This window comes from Acinonyx jubatus, chromosome E4 (assembly GCF_027475565.1).
Source record: "Acinonyx jubatus isolate Ajub_Pintada_27869175 chromosome E4, VMU_Ajub_asm_v1.0, whole genome shotgun sequence".
In the NCBI taxonomy this organism is placed as follows: Eukaryota; Metazoa; Chordata; class Mammalia; order Carnivora; family Felidae; genus Acinonyx; species Acinonyx jubatus.
This window is the reverse complement of record NC_069395.1, coordinates 6,847,267-6,874,941: the sequence shown is the minus strand read 5'-3', so window position 1 is coordinate 6,874,941 and position 27,675 is coordinate 6,847,267. Positions and strand designations below refer to the sequence as shown.

At 45.9% G+C, this 27,675-nt stretch overlaps 1 protein-coding gene across 10 annotated transcripts in view; it reads right to left on the bottom strand.

The window, feature by feature from the left end:
- The window catches only part of HSD17B7 (hydroxysteroid 17-beta dehydrogenase 7), a 71,841-nt gene that overhangs the window by 29,566 nt on the left and 14,600 nt on the right, over positions 1-27,675 (bottom strand). For 6 of the 10 annotated variants that reach the window (XR_008293373.1, XR_008293375.1, XR_008293376.1 and 3 more), the window contains exons 6-7: positions 27,246-27,350; positions 26,478-26,534 (exon numbers count right to left, since the gene is read on the bottom strand). Coding sequence is in view for 4 of the 10 variants with exons in the window: in XM_027075052.2 (XP_026930853.1) it covers positions 20,276-20,377; positions 23,002-23,100; positions 26,478-26,534; positions 27,246-27,350 (363 nt within the window). In the remaining 6 variants the exon portion in view is untranslated. The other 4 variants (XM_027075052.2, XM_027075054.2, XM_053209799.1 and 1 more) reach the window with 4 other exon arrangements.

The following is a 27,675-nucleotide window of genomic DNA, read 5'->3' as shown; positions in this document are numbered from 1 at the left end:
GCCACAGAGAAAAACATAAAGAGGCTAACTGAAGTTGGCCTTGAGTGTGACCACGATCAAATAATACACAGTTTCTGTAGGCCAACGATGAGTTTTCTCTTTTCCTATTATAGCTCATCTTGCAAAAAGACCCTTCGGAGCCTAAGAAGACCTTCCCTCTTTCTGTATTCTGTCGTCAGTGCCTTCAAAACCACAGCGTCTATCGCCAACCCTCATGGTTGGTGGTGCTCAAAGCGAGAGCGGCCTTAGGATGACTCAAAAATTGTTCACCTCTTAAGGGAAAACTCCTTTCAGTTAATGAGAGCTCCCCTATTTGGTCATTCATTCAGTGTGTTTTCTATTGGCTTCTCTCTATAAAGTCCCCGTCCCAGGTGTTGGGGACACAGAAAACACCCATAAATAACCCTCCCTCTTGGAGCTTTTACTCTGGCAGGGACATCAAACAGTAAGACAGTAATTATTCAATTAATGTTTTAATCACGATTATGATGAGTGCTAGGAAGGAGTACAGGGGCTAAGAAAGCCTGGAACAGGGGACCTGACCTCATCCGGAGAGATAAGGAAGACTTCCCAGAGGGAAAGGAGATGTCGCCAAGGGAAAAGGGGAGGTGAGTTTCTAGAAGGAAGATGAACCTGAGATAAGGGCCTTAGATGAGAAGAAGCATGGGGTTAGGGGGTCCCGAAGGAAGAGCAGTGTGGCTGGCACTTAGAGAGAAGAAGCAGAGAAAGGTCTGGAAAAGTTGTAGAGGAGGCAGTTTTCAGTTAAACAATGTTCACGTGACTTACAGTTGACCCTCGAACCGCACAGGTTTGAATTGCGTAGGTCCACCTATAAGGGGATTTTCTGCGATAAATAAGGTACAGTACTGTACATGGATTTTCTCTTCCTTTTGATTTTCTTAACGTTTCCTTTTCTCTAGCTTGCTTTATTGTAGGAAGACAGCATGTAATACATATAACATACCAAATGTGTGTTAATCTACTGTTTATTTTATGGGTAGGGCTTCCGGCCAACAGTAGGCTATTAGTGGTTAAGTTTTGGAGGGAGTCTAAAGTTAAATGTGGAATTTCAACTGCTTGAGGGGTCAATGCCCCAACCCCCGCGTCGTTGCTCAAGGGTCAACAGTACTTTGGGGAGATTCATACCACTGCTTCGAAGGCCTGCGATAATGGTGAGTGGACCAGGAGACTCAGACTTTTGCTGGAACGGGCACAACCAGAAAAGAAACAGGAATGTGTATGACTCATTCCTACTGAAGCCAAGGGAGGGAGTCTCTGGTGCTGCTCACCTAGTACCTGACAGTGAACAACCTCACAAGACCCTTATTCTTATATTTGTCATCTCTCTGGTGATTGCATGTACCTGGAAAATAAGCCAGAGGAAGGAAGTAGGACCAACTGATGAGCAGTGTCCTCGCAAGTTACTTCAGGGGAAAAAAGTTCCATCACGGCTGTCTCCTGCCCTCGGGCTTATGGAATATAACTTAGCACAGCCTGTGTCAACACAAGACACAAATCCCTAATCTCCTGGGACTTGAAAATGGGCTGGGAAGACATGGATCTAAACAGACCCCTCAACCATAACTAATTCAACATGTGTTATAGACACCGCTTAGCATAATTATTCTGCTAGTTTTCCGAGTAAAAATGGAGACCAGTCACATCCAAAAGGCAGGTTAGACAGATAATAAAGGGCTAAGCCTCATGCCTACTAGAGCACCTCATCCTTTCCAAATTACCAGAGGACAGCAAACTACATCCCTAACACAAGCTCAAACGTTGATGTGAGTAGAGATATACATATGCACAAGCATGTACATTTATACATATGGAAATAGGCACATAAATATTCATTGCCATATTTCATCTGACCCAGGATACCATATTTTATGACATGAACCATTATTTTCTAGTAAGAAAGAAAAAAAATGCTGCCAATTAAACTGACATCCTGTTGACTGGAAGACCCATCACAATTTCCAAGAAGTTAAAACATGAAAATGTAAGTGTTAGAATTGAAGAAACGAGGTCTATCTGAGGGTGTATATTGGGTGCGTGGCACACACCTAGTTTTTTTCAGGTCTGTGAACCTGTCCACAACCAAACATCATGTTAGAACATAGTCTTGGGTGATTGTCTCCTGTTGCCCAAATCATAAGAGATCGGAAAAAGATCACATCGGCACATTTCGATTGTGCTGACATCCCTTTATTCCCGCTGAAGTCCCACCGGATGCATGAAGCCTTTCCCGACGGATGGCCCTTCCCATCACTGCTGGAAGACCTGCGTTCGTGCTACGCGATCCCAAACTCGATATAGAAAGTCTGATTTTCACCTCTCACCATTTCTGTTTCCAATGGTGTTCCGGCATCAGGAATAAAGGTTCTTGCAAGTGTGTGTGTGTGTGTGTGTGTGTGTGTGTGTGTGTGTGTGTGTGTGTGTTGTGTGTACGAGGGGGAGGGATTACTGGGGACCACACTTTCTATCTATCCCAAGGAGTTTTAGCAAGTACATCCGTAAATCCCCATGCTCTTGACTTGTTCTCCCCCCAGCACTCTAAAATGCAAAGTGTGAACGCTCCCACTAGGTTGCTTATTAGCGTTACTGGCTCTTTTCAAAAAGAGAAAGCCTCATAAGAAAATCGATGCAAGGTTTGTCACTCGGACGACAAATCTCCCCTTTGGTAAATCCTTTACTTGGTTTGAATCCAGCCACCAATTATGTTTTTATTTATTTTTGAGACAGAGAGAGACAGAGCATGAGCAGGGGAGGGGCAGAGAGAGAGGGAGACAGAATCGGAAGCAGGCTCCGGGCTCCGAGCTGTCAGCCCAGAGCCCAACGTGGGGCTCGAACTCACGGACCGTGAGATGATGACCTGAGCCGAAGTCGGACGCTTAACCGACTGAGCCACCCGGGCGCCCCTCCAGCCACCAGCTATGAAGTATTAGTTAGGAGTAGGCACTACCGAGGTAATGGCAGAGATGCAAAGAGAAGAGTGACACTGCTCTTGGACCCCCTCCCCGGGCCAGATGAGGGCTGGAGGCTGCTCACAGAGAGGCTGTGGGGGGCAGACACCCCAACGTGCAAGCATAATGCCCTGTGATACAAGACACATATGTCACAATGCACGTGACCCAAGAAAGGTTTGGGCCATAATGGTAGCTGCTTCGGGGTGACGGTGTTGAAAAGGGTTCTGAGGCCCTAGAACTCACCCACCGATCTGTGCCACCGGAAGGCATGGCTGGGAAGGAATTCACAAACAGCACAGCTGAGCAAAGAGTGACAGGTCACTTATTAACAACTTGCAACATTTTGGTCGTTGGGCCAGGGTCACGGAGAGGCAACACGGTTACTATGCTAGCGTGTTTCTTGCCAGTTTGTTTGTAAGCATCCTCAAAAAGGAGAAACAGTACGACAACAATAAATATACAGGAAGGACAGCAGTCTCCAGAGTGTATTCACAGGGCATTCTCGCCACAAGATGCTCTCAAAAAGGGGATCTGCGATCAAATGCATTTGGGGTGCACCGCATCGTGGGGTGGGGGGAGGGACCGCCGTAACATGGGATTAGCATAACAAAGATCCTGGAGGTTTCACGGTAAAGAATTCCCATGGAAATTTCCCTTTTTTTGTTACTGTCTACCTTCCCTCCTTCCTTCCTTCCTTCCTTCTTTCCTTCCTTCCTCCCTCCCTCCCTTCCTTCTTTCCTTCCTTCCTTCCTCCCTTCCTTCCTTCCTTCCTCCCTCCCTTCCTTCCTTCTTCCATCCCTTCCTTCCTTCCTCCCTTCCTTCCTTCCTTCTTTCCTTCCCTCCTTCCTCCCTTCCTTCCTTCCTCCCTCCCTTCCTTCCTTCTTCCATCCCTTCCTTCCTTCCTCCCTCCCTTCCTTCCTTCTTTCCTTCCTTCCTTCTTTCCTTCTTTCCTTCTTTCCTCCCTCCCTCCCTTCCTTCTTCCATCCCTTCCTTCCTTCCTCCCTTCCTTCCTTTCTTCCTTCTTTCCTTCCTTCCTCCCTCCCTCCCTTCCTTCCTTCTTCCATCCCTTCCTTCCTTCCTCCCTTCCTTCCTCCCTTCCTTTCTTCCTTCCTTCCTTCCTCCCTTCCTTCCTTCCTCCCTCCCTCCCTTCCTTCTTCCATCCCTTCCTCCCTTCCTTCTTTCCTTCCTTCCTTCCTCCCTTCCTTCCTTCCTTCCTCCCTCCCTTCCTTCCTTCTTCCATCCCTTCCTTCCTTCCTCCCTTCCTTCCTTCCTTCTTTCCTTCCTTCCTTCCTCCCTTCCTTCCTTCCTCCCTCCCTTCCTTCCTTCTTCCATCCCTTCCTTCCTTCCTCCCTTCCTTCCTTCCTTCTTTCCTTCTTTCCTTCCTTCCTTCTTTCCTTCTTTCCTTCCTCCCTCCCTCCCTTCCTTCCTTCTTCCATCCCTTCCTTCCTTCCTCCCTCCCTTCCTTCCTTCTTCCATCCCTTCCTTCCTTCCTCCCTTCCTTCCTTCCTTCTTTCCTTCTTTCCTTCCTTCCTTCTTTCCTTCTTTCCTTCCTCCCTCCCTCCCTTCCTTCCTTCTTCCATCCCTTCCTTCCTTCCTCCCTTCCTTCCTTCCTTCTTTCCTTCTTTCCTTCCTTCCTCCCTCCCTCCCTCCCTCCCTTCCTTCTTCCATCCCTTCCTTTCTTCCTTCCTTCCTTAGTTCCTTCCTTCCTTCCTTCCTTCCTCCCTCCCTCCCTTCCCTCCTTCCTTCCTTCCTTCCCTCCTTCCTTCTTCCCACCCTCTCCCTCTCCTCTCTCCTCTCCTTCCTTTCTTTCCGCCCTACTTGCTTTTATTACCAGCCAGCATTTTGCAGCAGAGTAACATTCCTACAGGACACGCTGGGGAAATAGTTTCTCCGTTGATGTTCCCTCATCCCCACATTTATATGTTCCCCTGAGCCAAGCAACCAACATGAGGGAAGCAGGCCGTTCTCGTAAGTGCTAAGTGCTTGCGACGGTAAATGCTAAGAGGCTCGCGTCGCGCGTGGAATGCTAGCTTGGAAAATCCTGCGTGGGTGGGACTAGACTGTCAGACAAAACCCTACTGGGCAGGACCCACTGGAATGGGTAGGAGAAAGGCAAAGTAAACTCTGAAAACTCTTAAAACTTTCAAGTTACATAAATATCCGCTATCTTCATTTCCCAGACCTGAAATGCATCTTCTATGATCCACAGTGAATGCACTTTTATACGTAAAACATACTCCTTATTTGCCAACAGTATGATGGGCCCCAGCAGCAGCCGCATGAAAGGAAACTGGACTCCAAATGTGGACCCCTGCACCACGGGAATAAAGGCCCTGAGGGCAGGGGGGCAGGCGCTGTGAGCATCTGGAGTCATCGGATACCCACTAAGTCATCAATATCTGCAAGTTACCGCCCTAAGGAAACGTTCTCTTATTGCTCCTCGGCCTTTTGGCTAAGATCAAGTGTAGGAAACGTTCTCTTAATTTTCTGTGAAACCGAACGTCGGGTTTGACCACCACGTACTGCGTGTCCACTCTGTGAAGGGAGGCTGCAAATTGAAAGAAAGGCTCTAATCCCCGGAATCTTCTAGTATGAAAACACTGGCAGCTATCCGGTGCCTTTACCTAGGAAATGGCTGGGGGATGGGCCGTGTCCCCAGAAGGGGGAACTTCTGGCCCCAGAGAAGCCTCAAAGTGAGACGCTTAGCCAAGGTCCCCTCGCTCCAGAAAATTCTGCCCCTATAATGAAGAGCATAGCATTTTGTGTGCATAGCCACTTACTGTATTTCATATAAAGGCTTGATCTTCAGTGATACCCACAGCCAAATTGCTCTACTGTTTTATCTAGTTTAATCGTGGGTGGTTTATCTTCATTACTGATCATGTATCTTTGAAACTTATGTACTACTTGTCACCTTGGTTTCCATTCATTTTAAACCTAAATTTTGATCTATTTTTCATAAGCACGATAATAATCCTGTTACATAATTACAGACCATATGGTTATACATAATTACGTGATATGATTATAACTATCATATATAACCTTACCGTAATTATTTTCAGTAACAAAGTATGCTAGTCTTCATCGTCTTAACCTTAATTCTTTTCCTTGAAGTGAGGAATAGAAAATGCTGACGTTTGTGAGCTAGCCCGTGTTTGGCCTCCGCCCCGAATAAAAGAAGTCCGAGGCCTTTCTTCTTCCCTAGTCAGCGGGACAGAAGTCTGTGATCCCTTAAAGCACAACCCCTATTGAGTTCCTTGGGTTGTTTTGTTTTTTTTTGTTTTTTGGGGTTTTTTTTTTGGCTTTCAGGCTATCACAATGTCCCCATCAGGGCAGAATTCATAAAGGAAATCTAGTTCCTTCTGTGGTTAAATGAGAAGCCCCTAATATCCTCTGGGGAAGGTCAGGTAAATAGCCTTAGACTCACCATCACGGCCCTTGGCAACTCATTATTTATTTTTTACTTATTTATTTTAATAAACACTAATATAGCAGTAGCTGCTGTATGCCAGATACTGTTCTAAGCATTTTATAAATACTGACCCAGAACTTCCCCCCAAAAGAGTAATGAGCCCCACCTCAAGGAGCGCTCAGAAGAGCTGAGAGAGCTATGTTGCCATCTTATTTTTAGAACATGCGCTAAGTCCCTCGGCAAGGAAATCTCAGAACAAAAACTCAGAGTCCCCAACACATAAATCAGTATTAGAAAAAGAACAAGAGCAGAAAGTCACAGCCTCGCGGGCCCCTCCCTCATTATAATTTCATTGCACTCGCTGTTCTGACCCCTTCCAGAACTTTCTGGGAGCAAAAGTTTACCTGATGAACCCAGGGGAAACACCAAGAAGCAGTAGTTGGTGCTGGAACAATGGTTCCTGAAGTGTGATCCAGGAAACTCGGGCAGAGGGCCCACGAGGTCAAAACTACTTCCACAGCAATACATTACTGCCTTTCCACTCTTTTCTCTCACAAGTATATATAGACCCAAAGTTTCCAAAAGCTCCATGACGTGTGGCTCCACGACATCGCCCAGAAGCTGCCGGACCTCCGGCCACCTCTGCCGGTCCGCCCTGTGGGATGCCGGGTGACTCACACATGACATGAAACAAAGGGAATGAGCGGACACACTGAGCTCACCCAGAGCTGGCCTGCCCCCAGGCCGTGCAAATTCTCTTTCCTGCGCCCGTAAGGCAGGCTCTGCCACCAGAGCGAAGGCTGACGACATGCATCCGTGCAGGGTGATCTCAGTTCACAGAGAAAGGACTAGCAAAATCTACTCTGAGCCTCAGGCCCAGCTTGCCGGAAATAAAGCCTATCCGGTAATCCCTGTGTGACATGACTCAAATAGTGCCCACGTGGGAAGGGAAAGGGTAGCAGTGGGTTATTTATTGACCTTAGGTAAGTAGAGTCTCCTCTGTACCTTAGTCACCCCCTCTGGAATATGGAGACATCACAGGTGCCTCGCAGGCTTGTGAGCTAATACAGATAGTCTGGTACAGTGCCAGAACAGATAGCCGCTGCTTTATTACCATTCGTTAGATACATGAGAGGCCCCAGCGAGCTTCAGAGTGTGCAAGAATGAGCTCCCTGTCAGTGGAAGGCCACGAACCCCCATTCACCGCTCTAGAATGTTCCCTCATGCCACCTAGCAACACTCGGGTTCTACCTCGTCCTCCCGGCAATCTTGCTCAAGTGGCTGCAATGTACTTTGTGAAACGATGGTGGTTATCGGGTGGTCAGTCTCATCATCAGGAATTAAATGGTAATAAAGAGACTCTTTTGCTGCGATTTCCACATCACCGAAACAGGCCTCCCCTGTGGGCTGAAGCCACACTCAGAAAGTCAGCGGAGTATATGGAAGAGCTGGAAGGTTCCTGGCCTATGCTGCGCTGCCTGTCCTCAAGACTGAAATGAGATTTTGAGGCACCGCAGGATGACGTCCAGATGAGCTGAGGTGGATGGTCAGAGTGACAAAGGGCACACAAGAAACAAAACTTTTCTTTTAATGTTTATTTTTGAGAGAGAGAGACAGACAGAGTGCAAGCAGGGGAAGGGCAAGAAGAGACGGGGACACAGATCTGAAGCAGGCTCCAGGCCCTGAGCTGTCAGCACAGAGTCCAATGCAGGACTCGAACTCACGAACCTGACCCGAAGGCAGATGCTTAACCTACTAAGCCATCCAGGCGCCCCCAGAACTGGACCTTGAAAACCAGCTCACTTTTTGGACATGTTATGGTGATACTGTGATTAATAATAAGAAATACACATTTGGTCTTCGTCCCCCATTCCTGGCACAGAGCTCCTAAAATCCTCAGAATTTCCTAAGTGAAAGGCAAAAAGAAACAAGAGACGCCAGAATCCAAAGAGAGCTGTGGCTGTGGCTGTAGCTATAAGAGGGCACCTGCTGAGGCTGTGGCCTTCAGTAAAACATAGCCTCTTCCCAACTTTGGCCCAGCAGGGAGGGACCCAAGGAAGTAAATACTCCAATCCTCCTTTTCTCCCATCTTGCCATCTCACCTCCTCCTTCCAATGGCTAAAACCAACTGGAAGCCAGATGGCGGGGGGCTCTGGTAGATCGTTTATAATGACAGCATCTCTAGCCACACAGCAGCGTGGACCAAGGGGCCGGGTGGATCTGGAGGTGTATACAAAGAACAAGGACGAAGAACTGCACCCCAGAGAACCCCAACATTTAGACGTCAAAGGGAAAAGGAACTTGTGAAGGAATCACTGGCAAGGTAGAAGGACCATCAGGAAAGCACCGAGTCCTGGAAGCTAAGTGAGAAAGGGTTTTGCTAAAGTAGAAGTGATCCACGGAGTCAAACGCTGCGGAAGGCTCCAGAAGATAGACTCCATGCCAAGACGCAGTGAAGGTCATTGTTGAGGTGGTTAAGAGCTGTTTGGGTAGAGGGGTGAGAGTGAAAGTCTGAAGTGGATTTAAGAGAGGAAGGGAGGAGAGGCATTGAAGACAGACATTCAAGACAGGTCTTCTGAATGTTGCTACAAGAAGAGCAAAACACTGGAGTAGTAAGTTGCCTGGGTGAATGGAGTAAAGAGGTTTTGGTTTGACTGATTTTTGTAAAGAAGGAAAATGCTGACACATTGATTCATTCGTTCCAAGTATTACTAATTGCCTATTCCAGCCTGAAAAAAATCCAACTTTTGTAGTATCCTGAGACTTTGAATCCTATTAAAACATCCATGCCCAGCAGCATTTCTCATCATAGAAATGTTCCTTTCATAATATGCAATACCCATTCCTCCCCCATTCACCCTATTCCACCTCCCCTCGTGTTTTGCCACCACGATTTCGTACTTCAAGGACAAAACGAGGCAGAAAAGTGAAGACTTTCACTCCAAGGATACATCTAGACTATAGAAGTTACCTTGAAAAGAGGCCAGAGAAAAATGCTTTCCTGTCCAGCGGAGGATCAAGCAGGATTCCAGCATTTAGTTGCGCATAGTGTAATCTCCAAGTCGTAAATGGAGCACAAACGTGGTATTGTTAGCTGCAACTAGTAACATTAGGCCCCTCCTCCCAAACAAGGGAAACGCACTATTCTTTTCCAAGGAAAAGTAGAGGGCGTGGTGTCCAGTATCCCCAGGTTCAACTGTCTACCTTCTATGCAGATACATTTGCTCTATCTTGCGGAAGGGACCTCCCCTGAAGGGAAATTGCGTATAGCGTGCTGCCCTGAGAGATTTAATGTAGGAGTTAGAAGTACAGAATCTGGAAACTAGACTGGCCGGGGTGGAACCCTGACTCTATTGCTTACCAGCTCTATACCTTGGGCAAGTTACCCTCTGCCTCGTGCGTAATACGTGAATAATGATGGTGCCTACCCCATAGCGTTAAAATCACCAGAAAAATACACATCGCATACTTAGAGCTGTACCCAGTACCTGGTTAATGTTATTTAATTGTTTAACATAGCTTTCTCCAAGACTGTCTCTGAGCTTATGGGCACCATTTAGGGGCCGCTGGGTGGAAGGCAGTGTTTCTTCCCGGAGGTTGGGGTGCCTGGAAGGCTGAGGATTCACTGGGTGTGGCCAAGGTGCTCTCAAGCACTAAAGAGCTGTTCTAGTTAATACAGAGTATAGGGAAATACTGTCAGTGCTGTGTAATTTTAATTAAACCCGTTAAATCTAGCACCAGCATAGACTGTAAGTGCCGGCTTCCAAAAGTAACAAAATGTATCGGTTAATGTCTAAAGCCTTGCCTCTTCGTGGGCCTGCGCTGGAAAGGCAAATGAGCCAAACATCCAGAAACAGAGTCAACAGGATGAGGCACTGGAGTTCTGGTGGTTTGATCCCGTCCATATTCGAAAGGTAAATGATTCTTCCCTCCAATCGGTTAGTCGCCCAGCAAGAACTGACAGAAGCCAGCCAGTGCGCTCCACAAGCTCCCTCCCCCCAGTTCCTGTCCCACTTGATCATTAGATCTAAATAGAAGATAATCAGATCTTCTCTCCGCGGAGAGAAGGGTACACGGCACACAACTGGAAACCATCCCGGATCCCCGGGGTCAGGACCGCCGGCTCCCGTTCTGAGCGGGGTCAGAGCTGGTCGTGCCCATCACGCCTGGATCACTGCTTGGATCTGCGTGGCGGCGGGACTCCGGTTGCTACTGAATCTGGTTGATTCAACTGCACGTTCGCTGAGCCCTCTCCCCCCACCCCCCGCGGGGCGCCATGGGGCGGGGAGGGGGGGGTGCGGCGAGCTTAGGGGATCGGGTCGCCACCGCCCCGGGTGGAGCCGGCAGGTGCCTCCGGTGGGGTCCGCGGGAGGGCGCTCACCCGCTCGCCCCTTGACCAAGACCACCCTCCTCCTCCGCGCGGCGGGCAGAAGAGCGAGCACCCAGCGGGGGGACCACAGATTCCCAGAGTTGATTTCCACCCGCGACGACCCCTGTGGCCCGGCCCACCGCGCAGCCCCGGGTCCCCGGCACGCTCGCTCTCCGTGCCCCGCGCCACTCCCGGCGGGAGGGCGACCCCTACTGGCCGAGACGCACGGCGGGGCCCCTTGGGCCACCAGGCTCCCGGGCTGCACCTGTGCGTCCCCCCCACCCCCAACAGGCTCCAGCTGTTCCAGAGCTTCCCCCCCCCCCCCCCCGAGCTAACATTTTGAATCGTTGTTTCACTTGTTCTTTCGCTTCCTTTTGAATGTAAAAATCGAGCCTGTGTATCATTTTCGAGTTCATGTTCCAATCCCTCCATTGCCACGACACTCCTAATTTCAGTTGCCTTCCAGAAAACTCTCCATTTGTCTTTCTTTGTTTCCAGGCGGAAGGGGCAAGTAATCTGGGTTTTGGTAAGGAATTATATGTACTATGACAGGATATGTAATTTCATGATGTAGAAGAGGTGATCCCCTTCTACCGCCTGTGGTTAAAACTGAACGTCTATAAAATATTTCAATTTCTTCCCGTCAATTTTTCTCTGCTACTCAGGGCCGTCTTCCCAAATATCCACTCTCAGAGAGGTGGCAAGGGCCGTGTTGGATACCTGGGGACAGAGAAATCTGAGCCAACCATTTAATATCCTCGAGATTTTTTTTTCTTTTTGAGTAATACATGTTGGCAATTAAAGATAAAATATATAAACTACAAAGTCAGTGCAAGAGAAATGCAGAGAAAAGCCCGTCTAGTTCAACTTCCCAGAAAAACCAGTCACTGTCACAAAATCCTGGTTTCTTTCTGTCCTTCGAGATTCTGTGTGTGTGTGTGCATGTGTGTGTGTGCGCGTGCGTGTAACACAAATGGAAGCAAAATATACACACTTCACAGCATCTTTTTATTCACTTAATAACATCAACCCATATATACCTCCTTACAGTCTTTTTACTTGAGGATTTTTAATAATTTTATTACTTTAAATATTTTCATTACATTTTTATGGCTATGACATCGTTCTTTACCCAGTACCCTCGTGGCTAGATAAAGATGTTTAAGTTGTTTCTACTCTTTTGCTGTTACAGGACCAAAAAAAATATGCTGCAATGAATGTTCTTGTCTAAAATCCTTGTCTGCAATTCCGAAGCCCGAACAGCTTTAAAAAATGCAAGTCTCTTCAAATTTTTGGCACACTCATTTGGCAGCTAAACTATAGCTTGAACCAATGTAAGCCTATTTATACTCTTTATACTACTTAATGTGAATTCATATATCTTTTTGCTGACATGTTACTGGGTTTCATTACAGGTTGTTATCCCAACTCCCACTGGAGTTGTTGCAAAAAAAAAATACTGTGTTGTATGCACAGACTTATCTTTCTAAAATGCAGGCAATTTTAAGTTCTAAAGCACATTCAGCACTAACAGTTTTAGAGCGGTGATGGTAGCCCTGTATAGATATCTTGGTACATACTTATGAGTTTGTATCTTCAGGATACATTTGCAAAAGTAGACTTGCTAATGATATGTGCATTTGAAATTTTGACTGACTGTCAAATTGTTCTTCAAAGGAGCAAACGATTTACATCACAAACAGGATTAAATAAAAATGCCTGTTCTTTCACCCCCATACAAAACCTTTCCGATATTTGCTAATGTGATCAGTGAAAAGATAGTAACTTGCATAGTTTTGAGTTCATTTTATTATGGGTGAGATTAAGCATCTTTAGAATTCACCCTGATTTTATGTACATTCTTTAAGTATTAGGTTAATTACACCATTGACTCTCAACCTGTGTGCCAAATATTTTTTTCCCAGTTTGTGTTTTCGTTTGGTTTTATGATAACTTATTGTACAGATGTAATTTATTTTGTAATTATATTTACTCATCACTGCTCCAACTGGAATTTAATTTGATGTAAGGAATTGTTTACATGCCATAACAAATTGTCACAAAGTTAGCAGTTTAAGAAATGTATTGTCTCTCGATTGTGTAGACCAGAAGTCCAGCATGGCTGATATTAGAATCAGCACAGCCTGGGGGCACCTGGGTGGCTCAGTCGGTTAGGCAACCAACTTCAGCTCAGGTTATGATCTTGCAGTTCGTGAGTTCGAGCCCTGCGTCGGGCTCTGTGCTGACAGCTCAAAGCCTGGAGCCTGCTTCAGATTCTGTGTCTCCCTCTCTCTCAAAAATAAATGAATATTTTTAAAAAATTTAAAAAAACCCAGCACAGCCTGATTCAGAGTCTCACTGGGATGAAATCAAAGTATTGGCAGGCAGGATTCTAGCTCCTTGCACAGGAGGTCTGAAGTCCTTCTTTTCCTGGTGTTTGTCCGGTAGGGGACCAACCTCGGCTTCTACAAGACACCTATCCTCTCCGGTCACATGGCCCTTCCCACAATATGATGGTTTGTTTCTTGAGCAGCCACAGACTCCCATCTACTCTAGCTTCGGTCTGACTTGAGCTCTATTTCTCTTCTGCTTATAAAGGCTCGTGTGTTTACACTGGGCCCACTTCAAAATTCTGGGATCATCTCCCTATCTGAAGGTCAACTGTGCCCAAAGACAACACAACCATGAGAGTCACTCTGGGCAAAGATCATGGGGCACATTTTGAATTCTGCCTACCACAAGCAATGCAGAACTCCAAAACAACTCCAACTTCTTTCGATTGTTAGGCAGTTGTCCCCAGATTATCTTGAAGAAACCACCGACACCAATTTGTTTGGTTGTTCGAAATTCGGAGGTCTGGACAATTCAGGAATTCGATGATCTGAGTGGAACTCAGCCCATACCTTTCGGCCACCTCAACTCCTCTAGGAGCAAGAGATCAGTGTTTGTCAATTCTAAAACTCCCGGAAGTCAGAATAGTCCCATTCTGGGGCCAGTCCCGCAGACTCCAGATGAAAGGTCCAGGGCTCAGTGGTGCCACGTGAGGGAAGAAAGAGTGGAAACTCAGGTGTGTGGCTGTTCCATGAAGAGCTCACCCCTGTAGAGATGAGGGAAGGGTCTGGATCTTGTAGGTTCAGTGCTCATTAGACTCTGGGAGTGACAGCCAGAGAAAATTGAGCCCCGGGGGCTTCAAGGCATTGGAGCACTGCTGGCAGCCCCCCCCCGCCCCCCCCCATCTACCCCCCCACCCCGCACCCTGCGGGAAAGACCTAGTTGCCTGTATTTCCAGAGACTTGGCTTCAACTTCAACTTGGCCTCCACTGAAAAAGTGACCTTCAAGCGGCTGCAGACTTTGAACGGCTGAGCAGTTAAAAATGACAGAGAAGCCAGGACAGCATTTGGGAGGATCGCAATGTCATTTACTCAAGCTGTTAAATTGTTGTATTTTGTAAAGGATAGTTGTCATCACATCGTCCTTCTGTCCACATCTCCATGTGTGCTTCCAAGAACTCCAGTGCTCTAGGCTTGGCTTTTGTTTTGTTGTGGTGGATAGTTTGGTTTCTGGACACTCGGCAGGACAGCCTGGTCGTGATAACCCTATTCCTGTACAGTCTTTGATCCAGTCCCTTACTAACAATCTGCCAGCTCTCTCCCTGGCTGGCTATTTGCTATTTTCCTCATCCATGTCTACTCTGAACTTTAAAATCCAGCTCTGATCCCCTCCTTGTGCCGGAATTGTCGTAGATGACCAAGAATGAAACGACTTGCCCTTAACTCGTTATAACAGATTTCTCTGTAAATCTCTCTGGAATGAGCTTGCCTCCAGTTGTAAGCAGGGAAAAAATAAGTACTGTCTTGAAATCAAATACTCCCTCCTTTCTTTTCCTTCCCTCCTATTCCTCGTAGCTATTCTTTTCAAATCCCCACGCATCCAGCCAGGCTCAGAACTAAAGCATGTGATGGGATTTTTTGTATTGTTTTTTATTTATTGGGTTTTTTAAAATATCTTATAATCTTACTCATAGGCCACAAATAAAAAACCATTTTCCCTTTCTAAAAGTCTCAGAAATGAGAAAATACATGCTTGTGAATATGCTTTCTTTTCAATTACAGAATGTAAATGTTAGTTACAAATGGAGATCCTTTTGTAATCAAAGACATAGAGAATATAGCATCAGTCCACTTGTTAAATAGAATGGGATAGAGTTACTTCCTAGCCTAAGGAAGAAAGAAATCTGTGTATAGCCTATATCTAAAGTTGTACCTATGACACCTATCCACAGGTAAACTCATTTATGAATCACTACAACAACAACAAATGTGGTTCTTAAACATCAAGAGTCTCTGGGACTTTTCTTTCCCACTACAAACCCTCTATAAAACTTCCCAGAATTCCTGTCCTTGAAGCAGGAGTCAAACTGGATAGCAAGGAATAACCCCCAGGGAGACTGAGATGGGCCCTCTCTAATCCAGTATTCTACGGGCCATCATCAACAGACCCTTGTCTGTATTTCATAGCGATAAAAAACATGATTTATCAGATAATGGAAATAACTCAGATTTTCAGGTGCCAGATAAGAAACATGCATTTTGGGGGGTAGGGGAGGTGGGGTGGGGTTTCATTACTAGGAATAGAGCTCACTCTGCACTCAAGTTGTTCTTACTACTTTTTAATTCTTTTGCACAAAAAGGAATCATATCGCACAAAGTGATTTTGAAGGTGGCAGTAACAGCAGAGAGAACCTCCGTAAATTCTGGCTTGGTACTCCCAACACCATTCCACAGTAAAAGAGTGAAACCAAGGAGCGCCTGGGTGGCTCAGGCAGTTAAACGTCCGATTCTTGATTTCGGCTCAGGTCATGATCTCGCGCCTGGTGGGATCACCCCGTGTCAGGCTCCTTGCTGACAGCATTAAGCCCGCTTGGGATTCTCTCTCCCTCTCTCTGCCAGTCCCCCACTCACGCTCTTTCACTCTCTCTCAAAATAAATAAAAAACATTTAAAAAATCTTTAAAGAAGAAAAGAGTGTGAAATTGTCATATAGTTCGTTTCTTTTTTAATATGGCTACAATAAAACAGTTGATTAAGGCTATAACACAGAAATAGCAAGGAGCAGGATATTTTTATCCAAATAAATGTTTGTTTAATCAATTGTTTATATATTTACTTATGTGACAAGTACTTATCAAGAGCCCACTATGTGCCAGGCACTGATTTAGTGTTGGGCATACAACAAGGAACAAGAACAAAAAGTCCCCCAACCCTCCTGGAGCTTATACTTTGATAGGGTTAAAAGGCAACAAACAAGACAAATAAGTAAAATACATATGATAGGTAGTAATGAGTGGTAAAGAAGAAAAAAGGGGAAGGTGAGAAAACTTGTCAGGCATGATGAGATTTCAGACGAGATCAGAAAGGAGCCCACTGAGAATCAGGGCAGAAAACAAAATGACAAGCAAAACCCATGAACTAAGCACCCCAATTACCTCCCTCCCCCGCACAACCCCAAGGAAACAACTGCAGGAGAGGAGCACACACAATACACAACCTTGAACTATGTACATGTGCACACAATCTAGTTTAGGAAATATATAGACACCGATGCAAAACCCATGCTGTGCTCACTTTCAAAAGTAACCAGTATCCTTAACTTGATGTAACATTCGCTTTCTACATATGAACGTGTTCTTAAACTATGAGTGGAACCAAACTGTATACATCCTTCCGAAGTTTGTCTTTATTCAATATTACATATTTGTAGATGTATCCCTTTTGACACAAATATCTGCAGGTCATTAGCTTTGAAGTGCTCTGCAGAATTTTATCGTCTAACTACTCTCTTGCTAATAGTCATGTAACTTTCTGACGAGCAGGAATGCAAGTGGCTTTTTAAAAAAATTAATTTGTACCCCTCTTTTGTTGATCCTTTTGATTTCTACGTCTGCAAAGATGTGGCTACTTTGCTTCTTGCTTTCTGATCCTTACACATTATTTCTTTGTCTTATTTTATAGTCTGGCTCAAACTTCCAGTACCGCGTTGAAAAGAAATGGGCAGAGTAGACATATGTACTTTGTGCCTGTCTTTTAAAAAAATGCTCTCCATTATTTCATTGGATGTGGCATTATGGGTACTTGCCATGTCCGGATATGAAAGTTCCTTTCTTATTACTGATCTCTTCAGATGTTTTTATTATGCATGAGTGTTGACATATTAAATCTATTTCTGCATCTACCAAGAGGAGCATATTACTTTTCCTCCTTATTCTTTTAACATCATAAATTATTAACTCTTCTGGTGCTCAGCTATCCTGTATTTTCGTGTAAAGACAACTTGGTCACATTTAGTTTTGTTTATTAATATATTGCTGTATTCAGTTACAACATCTTTGTAACCATGTTAAATGAATTCAGCCTACGATTTTCCTTCAAAGTATTGCACTTGTCTGGGTTTAGTAAAGGTGTTCTGCTGGCTTCATAAAATGGTCTTGGAAACAAGAGTTAAAGTGAACCACAATCTCTTCTTCTGAACGGTATCTTGAATATCTGTAATTGATTCTTGCAGCTCGCCAATTTCTACCTAGACTTCTTTCCTCCTGAAACTAGCCAGTTTTATTATTGTTTGATAACGTCGGTGTTTAAGGCTTTATCTACATGCTTGCAAATATCTTCACTCATTACTCCTTGGCGCATCTCACTTTTGCCTTGTGGGATTCAATTTTCTGCCTCAAATACACCTTTTAGGAATCTTTTCCAAAAACGGGATGTTAGAGGTAAAGGCTTTCGTGAAGGGTTAGAGATCAACTTGCAACTTTTGTCTTCAAATTTTATTTCAGCCTCACTCCTGAGTTACAGTTCAGATGGGTCTAATGTCACTCAGTGCTTACTATTTTCCTGTCTTCTCGAACATAACCCTGGAAGAAATCTGCTGTCAGTCTCATGAACTCTCATTGGTAATCTCTTTTCTCTGATTGGCAAGCCAGCTTCTCGGGGTCTCTCCGGTTTACTGTGTCTAAGTTTGTTTGGGTTTGAGACTTGTCATTTCCCCCCAGTCTCCTGTGATCACGGCTGCCATCAATTCTGACGAATGCTCAGCTCTTCTCTCTTCAAATATTGCCTTTTTCCCATTTCTCAATTCCTTCTGTTGGGAACACCTATTAAATGCATTTGGGAATCCCCATTCTATCGCCCACATGCTCACTTTACATCCTCAAAACCCAACAGGGCCTGGGGCAGAGCCAGCGCCCCAAACATACCTGCACCATGAATGAACTACTCATGTTGAACCCGTCATGGAAATCGGAATAAATGCACCAGTCCACAGAAATCTGATCAGCCATTTAGAAGAGGAAGCTCAGGCATCTCCTGGAGCCCAACTTCCCAGTAGTTGAATCTTCTTCAATCTAGTAGCCACGTTCAGATACAGAGACAGTGAAATCTGAGACGATTTAATGACAAGAACCAATTGTTGAGGTATGCCACTTGGGGTATGTACTTGGTGGGGGCCAGGGGAGCCGTGATTTGTTCTCTGTTTCAAAGAAACCTGATAAAATGGCTCAGAAAATATGCAGAGCCCCAACCCACTGACGCATCATAAATGGCAGGATACCGGGATTTAGTTCATATTTCAAGTCTCCTCTGGGGCACTTCCTGTAGAACAGAAATAAATAATAGTTTGTGCTGACTGTGCATCTACTAGGATATAGTCTGACAATCCTTCGAGGTCACACTGGTAGCAATATTAAATATTTTGTAGTTAAATCCAGGTATAAATGGAAGAGATTTGCCCTAAGTCGTTAAGTTAGCTAATGACTGAACCCAAATTTGATCCAGTGTCCGCCCAGCCCCAGAATCCACACTCTTCCCCTGGTACCATCCTGCTGGTCTGGATGCTGCCAACCAATTCTCAGTCAGATGGGACACGGACAGTCATCACGGTACGCGGCACCATTTGAACCAGGATGTTCCGGCCTGTTCATCTCTGATAAAAACTGTATGGTTGGGGCGCCCGGGTGGCTCAGTCGGTTGAGCATCCGACTCTTGATTCTGGCTCAGGTCATGACCTCACAGTTTGAGTTCGAGCCCCACGTGGAGGCTGCCTGGGATTCTCCCTCCCCTCTCCCCTTCTCCTCCGCTCACATTCTTTCTCCATCTCTCTCTCTCTCAAAATAAACATTAAAAAAAAACATACTGTCACCATTCTCAAAAAATGCTCTTTATTCATTCCCATGTGTTATTGCATTTAATGTCCCTCCACACCCGTGACCACAGGAAGCAGGACGCTAACTACTCCACTTCCCTGATGTGGAGCCCGAGATCCACAATAAAGTGCTTCCTGCAAACTTGCAGTGGGAGTGGCTGCGAGAGTTCAACCCAGCCTGCCCTCCACTCTCCAACCCCAAAGACACTGGGGGGCGGGCAGAACCATTCGGTCCTTCTCTTCACGCACAGAATGTTCAACGGCATCAACGGCATCTCTAGCAACAAAATTAGAGAAACCATAACCAAAATCCGTACTGAGAATGTATAGAAATGACATTTCTAGAACCTGTTTTGCTTTTATTAAGTCATTCAAACTTTTGCTCGCTATATTACAATCCAGGTAGGGTGCTGGTTGTATTCGGGGCAAAAACACCTAGGCGTCTCATAGCATTTTGTCTTCACATCACGCAAACTTGAGTCCTAACTACTTCCAGCTGCTGCTGACACCAGCAGATAGCTCACCGGCAATTATTCAATTGGAAAATTTGAAACAACTTGAGTAAATCACGTTTTGCTGCAAGTGTGCCTACGCTAAAATATAAGCACGAACACAGGTTGGTCAGTAATGAACCAATTTGCAAATGGTGCTAAGGGTCGGGCGCGGTATTAACACAGGCCACCTCAACATCAGTAAAAGACACTTTCAAAAGAAGACAGGATTCAAGTGGTGCAAACACAAAGACACTTCTGTTCCTGCGATGAACCACATGGGTATCTGTATTAGGACTGTTAGGATTCTAACGACGTCAGGATTTTTAGAAGCAGCATGTGGAGGAAGAAATCGGGTACAAGACCTAAGAAAACTATTCACAAGAAAAGGGACAGAGCTCAGATTACCGCTCAGAGGGTGACCAGTACTTTCTCCTGCTCGAGCAGGCCAAGTGGAAGACCAGCGAGTGCCTGTGTCACGGCTACTCGGGTCCACACCTCATCCCACGCCATGGGCCTTGGGCTCCAGTTGGCAGAACCAATGAGCACATACTTGGTTGGGTGACCCTCGCACAATTTTGCTGTGACACCATCCTGGAGACTATCTAACTGATATTTTACTTACCCATCTTTTTCTCATGGGTACACACACACGCACACACGCGCGCACGCACACACACACACACACACACACACACACACACACAGTCTTAGAATCCTGAAAGGAAGGAAAAGAGACCCTTCTAGTTCATGGTCTCCCAAAAGTGCACATCATCCAACTCAACGGAAGTCCAGAATGCACAGAAGGCACACAGTGTTTCTGAGGGGATAACGGTCAGCTCTGATGATTTCTTTTTTGAATGGTGGCCCTAACGTGCTTTTCCAGTTCCAGTAAGTTTTGGTAAAATTTTTCAGCGGTGTCTTCATCTAGGTCCATCTAGAAAAGAAGCGAAGACAGCGATGACCAGAGAGGAAAAATGAAACACATGGGCTCTGTGTAAAAGGAAGGCCTTTAACATACATTAGAGAACCGGAAACAAGAGAACAGGGCCGGGAGGACAGGGCTGGGGTTTCCGACTCTGAGATCCTGAGGACGTGTTAAGACCAAACTCCAACACGCACCAAACCTACCGACGCTGCCCTTGCCCAGCAAGACTGAAAGGTCTGGTTTTTCTCTCCCCGCTAACCCCTGTGCATCCAGTAACAGAAGACATCAACCGACTATCATATAAGGACAAAACAGAAAGATCAAAAGATTTTTTTTGAACTCAAACCGCCATCTACCCAATGTCCACCTTCTTTCATACGGAGCCCGAGTTTCAGCTGCGTGCACTGCCCTCCAGATAAAAGCCCACATGTCCAGGCTCCATTGAAGACGCTGGGTGCCATGCATTCACGCTTTGGCCAGCGAGGTCTGAGTGGAAGCATGTCGTACTGCCCAGGAGTCTCCTTTACAGGCATGGGCATCCCTTCCTTTCTCCCTGCTTCTGTACTGCTCTCTTGAGCCATAAGAATGAACGTCACACCTTATGGACGGTAGAGGGGTGACGGAAGGACCCTGGGGACCTGACAGTTTGGGGGGTGCCATACCGGCCCAACACTACCTCTCTCCAAAACTGCTTTTACGCGCAAGAAATCTAAGCTTTCATCTTGTTTAACCTGCTGTTATTTCACACTCTTCTGTTTTAAGTGATACACTGTATGTAAAAGCAAGCTTTCACCCCCTATAAAATAAAGTGGTGTCTCTTTTCAGGTCAACACCGAGCCTAAACTTCGGAAAAAAAAACAGTCTCTTTCTTCCCAGAGCTGAGAGGCTGAAAATCAAAGAAAACCTAACATTCTGGAAATAACATTTACATTCATTTTAAACCCTGTCAAGCATTTTTCCATATTGGAACTGTTAGAGGTGTTCGAGATCTCCTTCAACCCCACCTCTGAACAGAGGAGAAAGCTGACTTCTCTGAATTAATCAACATTTAAAACACTTTCTTCAATGCATTTCAATGAAATGCCAGTAAAATATTTTGGTGTATGGAATTAAACATTTTCTCCCCGTTCATAAACAAGGCATTCCCTCTAAGGGCCTTTTTAAAAGGAAGCTTATTGGAGCGCCTGGGTGGCTCGGTCGGTTAAGCATCCAACTTCAGCTCAGGTCATGATCTCGTGGCTCGTGGGTTCGAGCCCCGTGTGGGGCACTGAAGCTGACAACTCGGAGCCTGGAGCCTGCTTTGGACTCTGTGTCTCCCTCTCTCTCTCTGCTCCTCCCCTGCTCATGTTCTGCCTCTCAAAACTGAACAAATGTTAAAGAAAACAAAAATTTGTAAACAAGGAAGCTTACTAACTTACAATAGAATTCCCAAGGATTTCTTCTTCAGGATACTATGAAGTGTTACATAAAATTTGAAGGGAAAAATAAGTCATAGAGTCAGGAAACAGAAACAGCAGGATGAGACATCACACACACACACACACACACACACACACACACGAACTGCAGCAACTTCTCAGAGCCTGTCCTGGGCCAGTGTGCATCGTGGAGGCCTCGGAAAAGGGGGAATAAAATACAAGGCATTTCTCAAACTTGGCTGACAAACTGCTTTTTGCAAATCTTCTCAAGGAACCAGAATCCCACAGGGCATATTTTGGAAAACGCTGGAGGTTCAGAGGTTCATTGTTAGTAAACAGACACCATGGGAAGCGAGAGCACAGTCCCCTCAGGCCTCATGTTCCTCACACAGACAAGACCACTGCCGATTATGCGACGTCGTCGCTGGGGTAACTGGTTTGCCTCCATCTCATTTTATTTTATGCCAATGCCTCCCACGTAAATGAGGCAGTGGGAAATGGGAGGCTGGAATAAACCTTGCTAACAGGGACAAAAATACAACAAAAATAGTTCTGTAAGTTCAGAAGAAATTTCCCTATTTTCTCATATGTCACTCCATGTGTGACTTCTTTCTGGAAGACTATACGGAGTCTAAAAAACAGCACTCTGGGTTTTTTTTCCCACAGTTCATCCCGTGCCTCCTGAAAATACCAATGCACGGAAGCCAGTAACTGTCGCGAGCAGAACTGAACACCCAAAGGGAAGTTAACTTCACTCAGACGCTTCATGTTTCACCCAAGTTGCAGCACATCTATTGAGCACCTATCACATGCGAGGCAACGTGCTCGAAAAGGGGGTATAATCCTCCTGCTCACAGAGCTTACAGTTGGACAGAGAAGTCCGACGTTGAATGAATCCTACACAGAAGAGGTATGAGATGTCAAGAGAGCCTACGACGGAGGCACTGGACCTGGTCTACCGGGTCACACAGGGCTGAGGGACAAGCCGAGGTCTCAAGCGTAAGCAGAAATTGTCCGTCAGTTGAAAGAAGAGGTAGACATTCAGGCAGAGGACATGCAAAGGCCCGGAGGCAGGAGGCAGGAGGCAGGAGGGAGCAGATGGAAAGGAAAACAGGCCAGTGAGATGCCAGTGACCAGAACGGGAAACGAGGGAAGGGAAGCCGGGACGCCGTGAGGGCCAGTTCGGCAGCCGAGCCACAGTGTAAACACATTTACCTTCTGGGTCATTACGTAATTGCTTCCAAAGCCAGTGGTGGCGCTCAGGTATTTGGTCAGGGGATTGAGAGACTCGGGCTTTTGGTGGAAAAGCCATACCTAGGAAGGAAGAGGGTGTCCATGATTCTTTTCTTCTTCTGCCCGACATGAGTGAGGCTGGTGGGGATTGATAATCAGCACTTTACCAAGCTCCAAACAAACTCTAAACCTTCTCTTGAATATCATCAGCGAACTGTAACGTCTTCATGAACCACTACTGTACCCTGAAGGAAGTAGGGCCATCTGCTTAATGGTCCTCTTTGAAAATTTATTTAAAGCAAAAACCCCTTGTGTTTTAGCCATCTCTCCCCTTAATCCCAAATTGAAGTTCACAGCATAGAGACAGGCTTTTTCAGAGTTGATACTCGGCTCATGCCACGGTAAGTACACGATATATTGTTACGTTATTTCACGTTCTTAATAGGCCTGAACGTGAACACCACTCAGGAGATGTACTGGTAAAAAGTAAGTCTCCCTACCTTCACAATTTTCCAGCCACCTAGCTCTCCCCTCTGGAAGCAAGCTAGTATCTTACATATTCCTCCAAAGAAAAGGTATTTGCTTAAAAGCTTGTATATTCTTTTCCCTTACTCAAATGGAAGCCAAATGTATACTATTCGATACTTTGCCATTTTGATTTGAACAATAGGCCCTTTGAGATATTTTCAACTCGGTAAATAGAGAGCTGTTTCATTCTTTTTTAAAGAAACAGTGTTCTATCTCATGGATGGAAATTGACACAATCAATCAAGGATGTAATGTACACAATCAATTTCCAAAGGATGGACATACACGCGGTCTCCAGCCTCTGCTAGTACAAACCACGCTGTAGCGAATGATCTAAGTCTGAGAACATCTGTAAGATAAATACCAATGATGGAATTTCTGGGTCAAGGGGACGTGCGTGTGTTATTTTGAATGATCTTGCCCAACAGTCCTTGATCCAGGCTACGTCAGTCAACCCTCCCCCTGGCTAGATGGGACAACGCTCTCTCTCTACGCCCCTGACAGGACAGTGCGGTACCAAACTTTCTAATCTTTGCTGATCAGAGTTGAGAAACCATCTCATTACAGCCTTAAGGGGGCTGCCTCCTAGTATGAGTAAGGTCGAGCACCTTTCCGTGCGATTAAGACAGTTTAAGAACTCTCTGTTTACACCTTTTGCCCACTGTTCCAATAGGTTGTTGTTTCTCTGGACTGTTGAAGCTCCTTAACCAGGAAGAAACTTAACCTGTTACTGTGATATGAGTGCCAGGTACCTTTTCTTGGGCATCGTGGTTAGTCTTTGGAGTAGATTTACAGTGAGGATTTGGGTCACACAAAATTTGGTTACTTTTATTTAATCAAAATGTTCAGTCTGTTCCTGGGAGTAAGGACGCCCCCACACTCTTAGACGATTTAGAAACGTCCCCCATATTTCCTTCTAGTCATTATATATTTTAACTCCGTCGTGTGTAAATCTTTGAATTTATCTAGAGTTTTATTTGGGTGTGAGGTATGAAGATCCTATTCTATTTTTTGGCACAATTTCCAGAATAACCCCTCTCTCCCACTAATTTGGAAGGCCATCGTTGCCATATACTAGATGCCTGTGTGCTGGGGGCCTGTCCTGAATTTCCTATTCTACTCCACTGACCTGTCCATGCACCTGCCAGAACTATACTGTTTTCATTAGGACAGTTTTCTTTGAAATCGTTAACGCTGAAACACACAAAACCCTTTATAGTAAAGCGTCCTCTCGTCCGTGCCTGGAATTCCTGTTTTGCAGATAATGATAAAAGCAAATGAAAACATGTGCCCCGGCGTTCGCAGCCAGAAACCGGAGACGTGGGATCTGAAGAGAATCCGTAGAATTCCAGAGTCCATGCCCTCAACCACTGTGCTTTCGGCCACTCCGGCTTAGCCCACGTAAGGAGGTGAATCTCACCTGAGATCCTTCCTGCACGTGCGCTGTACCCAAATCCCCATCCATCCACATCCACCAGCATCTACAACCATCACTAAATGGCAGTCAGGGGGATAGTGACTCATCCATCGACATTTTAGGAAAAAACAGCAGGGTCACAACAGATTTCTTTAAACTGTGACGTGGGTCACGCTGTCCTATCCAGAGCCAACTTATCCCTCAGAGCCCAGACCAAGGAAGCAAAGCCTGCTTCAACCAGCCTGGCTCCCACTGATCCCCCGGTGATTAGTCCGAGGACTTACCACCCGATGACAGAACGTCTTATTTTCTCGCCTATTTTTATTTTCGACATTCTCTTTTTTTCCAAATACGACTCTAAGTGCCTTAGTACCTGGAGGTTTTGTCTTCTAAGTGTTCCTTGCACCGCCGACGCTCAGTATATACTTGACCGCCACACCTGATTTTCAGTATCTGGGATGTGAATGAGTAATCACATTGTCTCTAATGCTTTGGCAAATATATTAAGGACTCATTAAAAGTGGCTTAAAAGCACTTGCTTCTACAATCAACTTGCGTCCCTATAATAAATGCATTCATTTCTGCAACGTTTACCAAAACAAGGGTGGCAACCAATTTCTTTCATGTTTTCCTTGGTTAATTTCAACTCAGCCAAGATTTAAGAGGCTGCTAAGTACAAGCACTACAGTGACAGAGGACAGATAAGCTTCATCTCGTGTGACAATTCGGATCCGTTAGCAGAGGGCACCCTTGGGCCCTGGGTTGACACACCCTCAGAGACAGCACTTGCGTAGTTAATCATGTCTCCCACACGGGATCCACTTGTCACGTGTGATTTAAGGAAATGCACTGGTTTTCTAACAAGCAACAAACCGATTCTCTAATATTTAAACAGAGGAAAGAGAATCTTCGTATAAGGAAACGGGAGTTGGACTGTGTCGCCTGTACTCTTGGCCTGCAAGATGACCTTCTCCATGGAACCGAGGGCCCAGCGACCATCCTGCTCTGCCTGCCCCTGTAGTATTCCGCTGCTCTGCTCTCTAGCTGTTGGCGGACTTTGCTTGCTGTCCCCACAACCATGGTATCCAGGGCTACGGTGGATACTAAACTTAAACTTCACTCCTAATACTCTGCACTCGGCCTTATGGTCCCCCTTAGTCCAAAACAGGACGCTGATGATTTACACAGCCTGTCGTTCCTGTTGAGATTGTTTCCACTATCAGTGAGCTGCAATTTATATCCGCTCTGGGGCACCTGAGTGGCTCAGTCGGTTGAACATCCGACTTTGGCTCAGGCCGCGATCTCACGGTGCGTGAGTTCGAGCCCCACATCGGGCTCTCTGCTGTCAGCACGGAACCCGCTTCGGATCCTCTGTCCCTCCTCTCTCTGCTCCTCCCCCGCTCGCACTCCTTCTCTCTTAAAAATAAGTAAACATTTAAAACACGTACGTAAATACATTTGTATCTGCTTAGCGACTGTCCAAGTCCAAGCTACTGCAACTCTAGTGACCTACCAGGGCTTCTGTTCCATTGTACGGTGTCAGAGTGAAAGCATTTGCAAAAAAGCGAAGCTGAGGAAAAGAAAACGACAGTCATTTTGTGGTGGTTTAGAAGAGTCACCAAAGCATTATTCATTCACATACTGAAAAAGGTTAACTTGCATTTCGTACCACTGAACACTTAAGTATCACAAGTCTAGAAGAGAAATATCACATAATCGCCATCACTCTGAGCCAGCCGCTTTTAACACGGAGGCGTAGTTCCTTCTCATCTTTTCCCCTTGCCTGCCACAACAGAGGGACGTTTTCTGCCAGAGCTCTGCGAGAGAGAAACCTTTCCTGTAAGCAAGCATTTTCTAACGTGAGCTGTGGAAGCTCTGGTCCTGCCACATGCCCAAAGCACAAAACAAAAACAAATGAGCAAAAACGTGGTTCCGTGGTCACACAATGCACAGCCATTCCCTTCTTGTGGGAACTTTCAATGCATTGACGGCTCAGAGAAATCCACTTTAACGTCACCTAACACAGATTTCCCCAAATTATGCCATCCCAGAACTCTTGGGAGCTACGATGCATGATCAAGGGCTCATTCCCTTAAAGACAAGGGGCCATTCAGATGGGTGGTGCTGCGGGAGACGTAGAGCTTCCTTACTAAGGAACCTCCGACGACGTGAAACCCTGCCACCTTCCGGTTCAACTGCTTAGATCATTTCCCAACCCTTAAACACACCTTTTGGGTCCCAAGTCGAAGGGAAAGTAGGAGCAGAAGCGTCTGTCACTCACCAGCCATATGATTGGCGTCAGCAGTGTCCACACACAGGGAGGGAGAATTCCACACGTCATATTGGTCACCATGGTACCCGGGCACACCACACTGGAATACAGACCCTGGGAGCAGAGACAGGAGCAGTCGTAAGACTCAAATTCCGTGCATACCAACGCAGCCCATCTACATGCTCCTGAATCAGGAGAGACACCAATGAGCCAGGAAGCCAGGGCGCGGAGGGTTTGTGCTCTGAGCTGCCCTCGAAGGTGGGCAAGCCATTCCGGCGTAAGAATCACGTGCGGAGAGCTCGCTACGGAGAGGCACTTCTCTGCTCTCAAGAAACTCCCAGTACAAAGAACAGCCACACTAGAGGCCATTACCCGAGAAAAGCAGGATCTGGTTACCCGAGTCTGTGACGTGTTGGCGTCATCGAAGGCCAGTTTATTG